The 12,754-nt window shown below is 35.7% G+C and overlaps 1 protein-coding gene across 6 annotated transcripts in view; it reads left to right on the forward strand.

Moving 5' to 3' along the window:
• SNTG1 (syntrophin gamma 1) overlaps nucleotides 1–12,754 on the forward strand; it is a 363,432-nt gene that overhangs the window by 222,656 nt on the left and 128,022 nt on the right. For all 6 annotated transcript variants that reach the window (XM_040550360.1, XM_040550362.1, XM_040550361.1 and 3 more), the window contains 3 exons: nucleotides 2,981–3,038; nucleotides 5,411–5,454; nucleotides 5,562–5,603. In XM_040550360.1, the coding sequence (XP_040406294.1) occupies nucleotides 2,981–3,038; nucleotides 5,411–5,454; nucleotides 5,562–5,603 (144 nt within the window). The remainder of the gene's footprint in view (nucleotides 1–2,980; nucleotides 3,039–5,410; nucleotides 5,455–5,561; nucleotides 5,604–12,754) is intronic.

A 12,754-nucleotide genomic window follows, 5' to 3' on the forward strand; every position in this document is an offset into this window, starting at 1 on the left:
GTTGCACACAATGTTCTTTATACTATAAAACTCTGAGGATGCTGAAATCCACTGATTGATACCAGTTTTTTAGACATCCTCAGTCTCTAAAAGCAAAGCAATAATTTTCTATTATACTTGGAGCCAAAACTGAAAACAGCCTTTGTCAAGAAAAAATTTTTCATTTTGGTTAACCTTTTCTTTTTTCCTCATGTGACTGAACTTCAGAGAAAAAGCTTTAATATGTAAAAACTGGGATAAGAAACAATCTTCAGATCGGTATCGTGTGACACTTAGAAAGGTGGTGTGGGTGACCTTTAAACTAATGGCCAAAGTCCAGGACTGTGAGCTTCAAACAGCTGCCAGTGATTGAAGATTGCTTTGCTTCTTTTAGCAGGACCAGTTCTGGAGGTGGGCAGCTACCTTTAGTCCTGGCTAATACTTCCACAACTTGTCTGGTTAAGGAACAATGGCAAAGAAAATTTGCATTGTGAAGATCAGTGGTAGAGTCTGTTTGAGGGCTGAACTATTAAGCCTTTAGCAACATTAATTGACATGTATTATTTCCTTCCACTGGTCTGGGGTTGAAAGGGGGTGGGGGGTTGTTAAGCAATAGAAAAATAACCGATGTTCACAGAGCTTTCTGAAGTAGTATATCTTTAGAGCCTGTAAAGCCAGACATGCATGTACTTTTTATTTTACAGAGAATCAAATAGGAAGAATGCAGGATGCAAGGCTGCATTGTCAATCAGAAGTAATATTAAGTAACATATTGCAAGAATACGTTTACTTGCTGTAAATTGTTGAAGATGACTGGGTATAGATATCTGGTCAGCTATATTCTCTTTCCACATATGAATTTTTGTATCTTAGAACAGCAGGCAATACCTTCTTTATTTAAAAATATTAAAAAATATATTTTTATTTTAAAAAAATTTATTTTTTTAAATAAATATTTAAAAAATATTTAAAGATTTTAAAGGAATTGTTCATACTGGCTAGATGGGGTTGCAGTGAAAAGAGGTTTTTTTTTTTTTTTTTCAGCAGGGCATTTCTGGATGCTTCTTCAAAACTGCAGTGTAAGTGGAGTTAGATATAGTGGGTGAGAGAGGACAATATAGTGTTGTTTTCGGAATAACATTAATATCCCTCTTTACCAGAGAATTGAGTTTAAGGAGGGAGAGAGGCCAGTTTACTGGGGGAGGGGGAAGTTAGTAATGTTGAGTTTTAGACCTTGCGCTAGCTGAACTTCAAATATCCTGGAAAGTGCAATATATGTGTAACATATTGGAGGCTTAGGGAGGGAACTGGCACAATGATTTTTCTGTTTGTTTGAACACTACAGAAGTTAAATGTGCATGTGGCTGAGGAAACCTCTGAAGAGAGTAGGGTGATCCTTATAAACTTAGTGAGCTTGAACTGGTAATCTTAGGTGAAGCCAACCTTTATGGTTGCTGTTCCTCTGATGAAAACCATCAAAAGATATTTAGCAGGTTATAATGCTACAGATTGTTTGGTTTGAATACCTTTCGAAACCTGACTGAAATGAAGGTAGCCATCTGTGGAGTGAACACTCAATCCATACAAGAAATATCAATATGTTCTGTGTTTGCAATGCCAAAAGAACTTTACGTGTAGACAAATAATTGTCTATTATTAGTGCGATCCCTACTAACTCTTAAGTTTTTAGTACCATTTGTATTGATTGTTGCTACCAGATGGAACTTTAATCCTATGGGAAATTTAGCTTGTTTCCTTGCATTCATCTAGGACGCATATGCAGTGGCAGAGATGAGAAGTTCTTCCTTTGCTCAGGTTTAAAATTTAAAGACTTTACGAGTCTGTCCATACACAGAGAGAGCCGCAGAAACATGTTTTCTATGGTTTTCTTCTTCTCTGTTCCATGACAGAAATAGCTGTTGAGTGCAGATGTCTGTTCAGTTTCAAACAGTTGGTTATTGAACGAAGAAGGGGATATGTACTAATCCTTAGACCATCAAAATATCCAGGTCAGTCCATTCCACACAATGAAACTGGGTGCCAGGACCTAAGAAGGCCAGTTTCCAAAGAAAAATTTGTCTGCTAAAGAGAAGAGTAAGCAAACATTTAACTAGGATTCTTAGGCAAAATGACAGTGTGACAGGCTGTCATTTCTGATGATCTGAATTTGTACAGGTTACATGCACTCTGGCACTTTGATGCTATGTTCAGAGGAAGAAAAATAGTTGTGGCTCTGTTATATGCTTTTTCATTTTCTTTCCTTCTTTCTTACTTTTTTTCTTTTTTTTTCTTAGTGTCCTTTTTACTTAAGGTTTCTTTTTAATACTTTGAGCATCATGAATGTTTCCAGTCCCACAAGGATAAATTGAATGAAACAACAGCATTGAATTGCTGTTGAACTGTTGAATTATCATCCAGCTTTCCTTTATTTTCCCACATTTATTGAACACCTACTGTTCCATTTCTTAATGTTTTCTTTTCTGTCGCTTGTTAGTTATCCCACAGCTTTGCTCACTCTTTGTGCATGTGTGACAGAAACGGAAACAAATAAAGGCTGCTTTTGAGATGAAAGTCCAAACTTGCCTTTCTTGGGTTTTGGTTTACCTGTTTCTTACCAGCATGAAAACAGAGTGGTCACAGCATGGTTTCCATTGTGGTGTTATGGCCATTCTGCCTTTGTAGGACACAGTTTCATACATTAAACTACCCGGACTCTGCAGAAACTGATGTCCTTCTTCAAGTCTTGTAGAATTTTGAACATCATCCAATTCACTTCCTGAGGTAGTGATGGCAACTGATAGCTTCTGTAGGTGAGGCAATAAGAAATTAATCCCAATCAACTCTTAATTAGAATGAAGAAATGGAGAAAAAAGACGAAAATGTAGGATCAGAATTATTTTCTTGGTCTCTCTGAAAGCTACGCTTACAGAAAGGGTAAAATATAATTTTAAGCAAAAATATTTCCAGTAACTCATGAGATTTCCATTTATTCTATTTTCAGGGTGGAGCAGAACATAATATTCCAGTGGTCATTTCTAAGATTTCCAAGGAACAAAGAGGTGAGTGTCAGATTATTACACTATGTTTTGATATGCTCCTTAAAGCAAGGTGCCTCAAGTCCTGCCTTCAGGAAGTGTTAAATAGATGCTATTGATGTACTATTTCTCTCTTCATGACATCAAGATCTCTCTATTCTTTAGAACTATTTTATGTAACATACAGAACTTATATTTGGAATAGCTTTTTTTGTTTGTTTTGTTTTTTTAACACTGTCTTCAAACAATTATTTCTTAAAAGTTCTTGTAAAGTGTAATTTTAAGGGGAAAAATAGGAAGCCATTTAGGGAATGAAAATATTTTACAAATTTAAGTACTGAAAAATTGAATAATTCTGTCTTATATTTCTCAATTGTTATTGCCAGAAAGCAGTAGCAGATCAAAAGTTTGGCCTTTAAAGCATGTGAATACAAAAAGAGAATGTCTGTCTCTTTATACTGAGTTGAGTAGTAGGGTAGTACTCAGACAGGAGTGGGTAGTGGCAGAACCTTGATAATACCCAATGTTACTTCAACATTAGATGCTGTGCTATGTAAACCTTCGCAGCAACTGATACACAGCAAAACTGGTACTGCATTAAGGTCTTAACCGTGCTTATTATTTAACCGTGCTGTTTTGAAATTGTTAGAATGATATAGTATGTGCTAGGAAAATGGCTAGTTGTTAAAAAGCTCATGATGTGCTCAATGATGAGAAATGCAGCAATGCTGTGAGTCAGTAGTTCTAGAATGTATTTATTTTCTCTGCTATGTTTTTGTATATTTGTGTTCATATGTGTAAGGTCAGAAACTTAAACTTGGAAGCATTTTCCTCCATCTGTAATGCAATAATTCTGGAATGCTGCCTCTGCTCAATTAAAAAGCTTGAGTATAAGAAAAAATGTCATATTCACCCACATACTGCAGATAAAGAAAGGTACAGGGGAATCTTGGAATATTGGGAATTGAAATTTGACCCCTAAACCTAGAAGTTGCATGTAAAGAGGCTACAGAGTAGCATGGAATTAGTCGCTAGGGAAAGCAATAAGGTTAACCTTAAGAAGTTATACTTGTGACTCCATTTTTTTCAGTATAAATATAAGTACGTAATACCTAATAATGTGGCATATATTGCATATAGTAGCTATTAAAAATCTTTTAAGCACTGCAGGAAAAATAAGAAACGTAGACCCAAGTTTAATTGAGCACACAAATGTGCACCCTGTTTTCTTTTATTATTGTTGTTGTTATTATTATTATTATTTTGCTATAATAACTGATGCAGTATTTCTAACCTCAATACATAGTTGAGTTATAAACTCCATTATTGCTTTATATAAAAATACTGCTGATTTTTAGAGAGCTAGTCATGAGGGACACCTCTTATGTAGAACGAGACTATGCAATTGTCATGCCATGTGTCTGTGCTAGGCATCTTGGATACAGAAAATGCAGTTTAACCCAGAGCCTGTAACTCAAAGCTTTGGAGGCTTAGTTCTGCCCTCTTACCAGCGGCATTCCAGTTTTGTTGTGTTTTTTTTTTTTTTTTTTTTGGACCTCTAAACAAAAATATGTCAGCTGATGCATTTCTGAAAACCAGCATTATACATAGAGTGCTTAGGTCATGTACAAATGTTCATATATATAAGCCCTGTGTCTAAAGCAGAATATTATATGCATTTATTTTAAAAACAAAAAAAACCACACCGTACCCATATTTTTTTATCCTCCAATAATTTAAGCATTCTTTGCTACATCTAGCCTAATAAAGTCAGTTCTTCAAACATATTGAGTATCATAATTTATATGAATATTGATGCCAGTCTTACAACTCATGTAAAGAAGTTAAAATTAGTTAGATCAAGTCAAGTTTCAGACTTTCTAGACAGCATCTTCTGTGATGTTTTGGAATGCTATAGATAAATAATTTCATGTTTTCTGTTAACATTCATAATCAAAGATGCAGGATCTAAAGATTCTTTGGTAAAAGCTTGCAAATTAAAAGTTGTCCTTCATAAGTAGGTCTGGAGTCTCTATATTGTTTTTTCCTCAGAACTAATAAGAAATAATCTCTCTCAGGCAAATAGGACCTAGTTCCACAGTCATTCTCTGTTCAGAAAAAAATGCCATACCTCACCATAATGGCCCAAAAGATGCTAGAGACTGACGGAGGATGTTTCAGAGTCTTGGTACTTGAGATGGGTAGCCTCCTTCATTGTAACACTGATATGCTGGTGTTTGGGGGTTAAAAAAAGAATCCAAATAATTTATTTAGAAGGTGTTTTTTTTTTTTTTTTTAAAGAATCTGGAAAAACATTAAATGAAGTAGGAATACAAGTACAAGAAATATGGGATGTTTTGTGCAAAACAAATGAAAAATATGCTTTTTGTTTTCAGCGGAACTTTCAGGTTTGCTCTTTATAGGAGATGCAATTCTGCAGGTGAGTAAAATGGCAAGTTCCTTTATTTATATTTTTCTAGAAAAGTGAAATGAAATCTATACTTATGAAATGTAGAGTAAGTCTTCTCTTTATTTTTTTAATAACAGATTAATGGAATTAATGTGAGAAAATGCAGGCATGAAGAAGTGGTGAGCTTTTCTGATTTTTAGTCTACTTTCTGTATTTTGTAGATATTGAAATTATAGCAGTGCACTTGTATCATCTGTATTATTGTTATATCTAGAAAAAAAACTGTACATTCTAGCATGGTAAAACTGATCTTAGTAGGCTTGTTATAATTACTGCCCTCAGATAGGTTTTTCTGTATTAAAGGTGATTATTTTATTATGAGGATATTAGTTGTACATATTCTGAACATTCTTCTTCTGGCTTATACCTATTAAATTTCAGCAGTGCTACACCTTTCTGGCTGTGTGAGGTCATTTTAATTTCAAAAGCTGTAATTTGCACTATGTTGGAATTTATTTATTTTAAAAAGACAAAAGAAAACACTGTTTAGCAATCAAAACAAAACTATTATTCTGGCTTCCTTTCTCTGGCTGTTACTTACAAGGATGCTCTCCTTCCTCAGTTGAGCCATAAGGGTTTAAAAGAATAGTGAATTGAGATATGATCTAGAGAAGTCGTGTATTTATTTGAGAGCTCTGTAGTAGGCTAGTTCCCTTGGTATATCAGCTTTAGTAAAAGTGTCATATATTTTTGTTATGTTTGTCTTTTTGAGTCTACTTAAGTACTTTCAGAAGTAAGAAACACTATACTTCTGAAAATAATGCCAGAACAGAGAAGATTGCCAAAGAAGTTATCCTTAAATCCTGCATAGGTACATATAATTTATTACCTGTAAAGCTTACTTTGCCAATTCAAAAATTTAGTATTTAATACTATAATCTACGACAGATCATTATTAACATGTGTGCTTTTTATACCTGAATGGCATACATTTAAAGGTTAATTTCTGATGAACAAATTAGTGCAGGCTGAAAGCTTAGATCAGTGCACTCTTCCATCTCTCAGAGTGCATTTGTGCACTGGTTTTGTGTTGCAAATCGTGCATCATTCTTTAGAGCCTTAATCCACCTTCTGCGTACATAGGCTTACAACCATATTTGCAGTAGTTTTAAACTTTGGCTGTGCAACAGTGATCAGATTTTAATCTTTTATAAGCTTACTATAGTTGTTTGGTTTAATGTGCATTAATATGGTAAATTTCTCAATGGGATTTCAATGGGGTGTTGGATTTTCAAGACATTAAAACAATATATTAATAGAAGTGCAGAGTTGCACATGCAAAGGCAAACTGAAAACTGGAAAGTTTAATCAAATGTGCCCAAAGGGGCAGGCAGATTGACATAGAGTAGCAAAGTATTGTTGTGTATAAAGCAAACTTTAACCTTTCTATCCTACATAACCTGCTTCTCAGACTCCTTATAGATAATTCTTTCTGAATGATGATAATAAAAAGAAAACATCCTATCTTACCAGTTTTGAATGTATCGTTGTGTGATCTGCAGCGGAGGAGTTCTAAAACCAATATTAAAAAAAAAAAAAAAAAGGCAAATGAACTCTGATAATCTCCTAATATTTTTCAGATACATTCACTTTCAAGTGATATATATGTATGTGGATTAAATTTGTTTTAAAGCCTGAGTATAATCTCTACTGCTATAGTAGTTGTATATAATTATATATCTGTTTATACATTGTTCATTTGAGTGTGATTTTAGGTATAGCCCTGAGTAAAGAGCAAGTACAGAAACTGTTTTGCCAGCAGGAGTTAGAGGTGGATTTTGTTTGCAGCATGCCCTGTGGAGTTTGAGTTGTTCTAGCACTCCTGTCTTGCAGAGTCTTTATTGAATACGGGATCCATAGCTCTAATCTCAAAGTAATAGAGAAAATAGGAAGTATGGGGGTTATACTTCCTCACAGCAGAGAGAGGAACAGCAATGGAGACTTAATTTTCAATCCTTATCACATCTAGGTACTTTTAAAATGCCTATGCAAGTTTCATGAGCTTTGTTTCATTCTGATTTTATTTTATTTTTTGTAACTAATTAAGACATAGCAGGTATCATGTGAGATTATATTGATGTTTTGCTTTGTCCTGAGGTCTTAGAAAATACTTACTGCAAAAAATTTCATAGTAGTTTATAGTGTGTGAAGCTGAAACTTCCCATAGGAAATTCAGACTTGTATATGTATCTGCAGTTCGAATCTTGTTAATGTTTATTCTTGTTCTTTTCTAGATCCAACACTTCTTGCTGTTTACAGAAACATTTTAAGCAAATGTCCTAACTTCATAACTCTGTAATGAAAAAATCTGCATCATAATCAGTGCAGCTTATGATATTACACCAGTGACAATCGGCTCTAGTATTTCACCATGCTGTTTTTATTACACTACACAAATAAGATTATTTTTCCATTTGAATTTCAAAATTAAGTAGTTTTATCAGATTAAGGCTTTCTTTCATAGCAGGGAGAATCTTTCCTCGTTATACGGTAAATTTAGTTGGCTTAACAGTTGTGGGCGCTCTTGTTGTCCTTTGTTGTCTGCCATTAGTTATTCAATCTGGTGATGTAGCATTCAGTGATGCACAGGTCATCTTATTCCGCAAGTATACTATAACCTGAAGCCTGAGTATGACAAATCGATATATAGATAATACACTTATAAGGCTGGATATGTAGGTTTATTCATTTCCAGTATACCTTACTAGAAGTATCTGCTCAGTTCCTTTCTGAATTTTCTTAGCTTTAGGTGAGTCACTTAATTTTGAGTTTATTTTTCTGTTTGTAGAAGGTGAAGATATTATTCATTACCATGAAAAGATACTATGAGTTTCTATCAAAGACAGAATGTCAGCTTGTTATTCAGCTTGGATTTTAAAGAATCCCATCTGAGTACAACATAACGTTGCTTCACTCCAACAGCTGTCCTTTGGTGAAATAAATACATGCTGTCTGTAGTGAAATATTGGCACAGGGAGAGGTTGGGGAGGAGGGGGATTTATAATTTTCTTTAAAAATATCTCCCAATATCATATTGGCAGTTTCTCTCCAAAAGTATAGTCTCAGGTTGGATTTGGAAGTAGGGAGAGTCTGTTACATCCTTTAATTTACATGAATTTGTGCTTTTTCTATTCTAGATATATTCATTATTTCTTTGACTTTTTTTTTGACTCTCCTTAACATTTTACAAGACTGTTTGAAAGCTGATATTAGGAATAGTATGCATAGACAGTCATATAAGTTTAGGCTTCTGTCTGATGAATTTGGTCCTATAGTGCATAAGGTGTCAATCCACACACCTAGTCTTTTAAGGGCTCACAATTAATATGGTAATTCATAAGGCTAGAAACTAATACATCTGTAGCCTGGAGACTAATTCATCTGTAGACCTTACCTCCACTTAATGTTCAAACATATAGATAGGCAATCAGCAGTATAATGCTGTTCTTGCAACACGTGGATTTTTTTGGTGGTTCTAGGGCTAGCCGCTACATCACTGACAATGAAGAAGTGTTATGTGAGAATGAGACCTTCTGTGAGCTACTTCCTTCAAGCTACCACTTAGTAGCTTGGAGTAGAAGTGTGTGTGTCAACTCAGTTGCATACTGTCAAGAAGCTTGTGTTGGATCTAGTGCAACTTTTCTAGCAAAATGACCTGAAATGGGATGTCCACATGCATTGCATTGTAGCTTTGGCTTCCTCCTTTTCCCTATATTTGTAACAGGGCTGTAACTGTACCTGTGAGTGATATCAGTGATATATATTGAAGATTATATGAAGGTGATGGCATAAAAACAGTTGCTTAATTGCAATCGTGCAACTGACAAAGCTCTTACTCTGATTTTTTCTTTTAAATGTGTTTTCATCCAAGCTTTTTTTTAATCCATTATTAATAGTTTCAGTAACATTTTTTGTAATGTTTTTTTAAAGAAGAATGAGCATATTGTATTTATAAGGCAGGACATGAAACCAAATGATCTGAAATATCACTCTGTCTTGATTTTTACGAATATATCTTTTGGTAAATGAAGTTTTTATGTTATCTTTAACTGTGAAACAGAGACCTATACTATTATCAGGTTTAGTTCACTGAATCATATGAAGTACTTCAGAATCTGTTAGAGAAAAGGATGTTTAGAAAATGTTTTCTATTAATATTGCGCTGTTTGGTGATAGTGATAACAGCAGCCTGCACATACACATTAACTCCTTCTCATATTATGTGGCAGAGATCCTGTACTGTAAAACTCATAGCACAGCCATTTAATTCTTTCCTCTGTAGATTGGATGAGGGCTTTAAATATTGAAGCTGTGTAGTCAGCACTTCTGAGAGGGGAAAAAAAAAATTATTCTTCAATTTGAACTTTTTGTTAAATCCAATAGTTTTCTTCATAAGAAGAGGCCAAGTTATTACTTATTCCATATAGCTGTTGTTTTCTACGTGAGACTCATGGATTACAAGAAAAATGATAACATCGCTTTAACTACCCTGGTATAATTAATGAAAACGTTTGTAATACTGTATTTATAATGTCTTTATTGTTTGTGAAATTTGGAGCTAATAATCTGACATGTATTTCAGCATTGCTTTGAAATGAATGTACATCAGGTAGAATAGAACCTAGCAGGTTGAAATAGTTTTCTGTCTTTTTTTTAGGTTGGTTGGTTTTAGAGGGTGTTTTTTTTGTTTGTTTGTTTGTTTTGTTTTTCCTGTGTAGTAGAAATTTCTTGTATTAAAATACATCCTGGAGTTTCATTCTTACGTGTGTTTAGCTATGCTTTCAGTGTTCAAATAAGTATTTCTCATGTCATACTCAGAAAAGACTCGAACTTATTTAAGCACTTTGATGTTAGACTTTTTAAAAACACCAATTTGTGCTGCATGTCTTCCCAACTTATATCTTTTTCTCAAGATAGCTCTCCCTATATTGGTCATTTTATCAAGACTCCACCTTTTAAAACTTTTCATCAGTTCTAGTAAGTTTTAATAGATGGGGTAGAATATGTTCCCCTCTGCCCTGGTCAGGCCTTACCTGGAGTACTCTGTCCAGTTCTGGGCTCCCTGGTACAAAAAAGACAGGGATCTCCTGGAAAGAGTCCAGTAGAGGGCCGCAAAGATGATACGGGGCCTGGAGCATCTTCCCTATGAAGAAAGACTGAGAGACCTGGGTCTGTTCAGCCTGGAGAAAAGAAGACTGAGAGGGGATCTCATCAATGTGTATAAATACCTGAGGTGTGGGAGACAGAGGGATTTGGCCAACCTCTTCTCAGTGGTTTGTGGGGATAGGACAAGGGGCAATGGCCACAAGATAGAGCATAGAAAGTTCCACACCAACATGCAAAAGAACTTCTTCACGGTGAGGGTGACGAAGCACTGGAACAGGCTGCACAGGGAGGTTGTGGAGTCTCCTTCTCTGGAGATATTCAAGGCCCGTCTGGATGCCTACCTGGGCAGCCTGCTCTAAGGAACCTGCTTTGGCAGGGGGGTTGGACCTGATGATCTTTCCAGGTCCCTTCCAACCCCTTCAATTCTGTGATTCTGTGATGCCACCGTGACTAATATTGAGTCAATATGATTAGTATTGTTATTTTCTTTTTACATAGCTATGGTTCTCAAAGTGAAAATCCATTGGGATTTAGTGTGATAGACTGAAAGACAGAATCAACAGTTATGGTGTGAGACCCTTCAGACAGTTGCCATTGCTTCCTTCTTTGGCATGCAGTTCTATTAAGGCTGAAAGCCTGTGCTTCAAAGAAAATAGACAACTGAGCAGAGGTTTTAATGTGTGCGCCATTAGACTTGATTGGTTTGTGACCTTGTTTACATTGATACTTTACTTGTTTACGTTGATACTTTACTTAACCTGGCCTTGAACACCTCCAGGGGTGGGGCATCCACAACTTCTCTGGGCAACAAGTTCCAGTGTCTCATCACCCTCTGAGTGAAGAATTTTCTGCTAACCTCTAATCTCCCCTCTTTTAGTTTAAAACCATTCCTTCTTATTCTATCATTATCTGCCTAAAAAAAATGTTCTTTGTCTTTTTTATAAGCTCCCTTTAAATACTGAAATGCCATAATGAGGTCTCCCTGGAACCTTCTCTTCTCCAGGCAGAACATACCCAGCTCTCTCAGCCTTTTTTCATAGGAGGGGTGCTCCAGCCCTCTGATCATTTTCACGGCTCTCCTCTGGACCGACTCAGAGATCCACATCCTTCTTGTGCTGGAGGTCCCCAGACCTGGGTACAGCACTCCAAGTGGGTCCTCAAGAGTGCAGAGCAGAGGGACACAGTCACCTCCCTCACCCTGCTGGCCACTCCTATGGTGATGCAGCCCAGGATGCGGTTGGCCTTCTGGGCTGCAAGCATGCACTGCCGGCTCACGTCAAGCCTTTCATCCACCATAACACCCAAGTCCTTCTCTTCAGGGCTGCTCTCAATGAGTTCTTCTCCCGGTCTGTACTTATGTCTGAGATTGAATAGCTGTACAATAATTGAAAAATAAGAAAATGCTTGTAGAGCACTAGAGGCCAAATTATTTTAAATCTGTTTCTGAGTGGCTGTTATTTCATGATACACAGTCCACTAGTTGTTGCTAGTTGTTTTTTGTGTTTTTTTTTTTTTAACTTGGAATAATTACTTCATAATAATATAGTCGGATTATACAAGAGTAGCATAGAGAGGATTGAGTGCCACCAAATGGCAAGTGAAACAAAAATACACAAAGCACTCTGTGAGTTCAGAATGATTTAGTGTAGGAAGAAAAAGAAACCTTTTATAGGCATAAATATCTTCCCAGGTCACTATTACATTTTTTTTCATTTATGCATATGAACTAGAAAATATTGTATGAAAGGCAACAACAGAATTTTCTTTAAACAAGAAACAGCCATGTGGTGTAGACTCTTGAGAAATGTTCACCTTTAAAAGTCACCTTCTTTATTTCTTACGGCTTGTCATGGACCCAAGACATTAAATAGGACAAAACAGAGCACATGCACTATTTTAGCTAGTCAGAAAGATTCACAAATAAAAGGCATGCTCAAAAAAGTGCAAATATGCATATGCAGGCATAGAGAGTTATGACATTTTCCCAGCAGTTACTATATCTGATTTAACTAATCAGATTTGTCATTGTTCTGGGTATAGAAAAATCAGATGGGTGCAAGGAAGAAACTCTATATCCAGGGGTTATCTCACACCTGTGCATATTTTTAGGTGTCCCCCCCCCCTTTTTTTTTTCTCTCTACGATGGATCTTTGTCTTTTGACAA

The sequence above is a fragment of the Cygnus olor genome, chromosome 2, assembly GCF_009769625.2.
Source record: "Cygnus olor isolate bCygOlo1 chromosome 2, bCygOlo1.pri.v2, whole genome shotgun sequence".
Lineage (NCBI taxonomy): Eukaryota > Metazoa > Chordata > Aves > Anseriformes > Anatidae > Cygnus > Cygnus olor.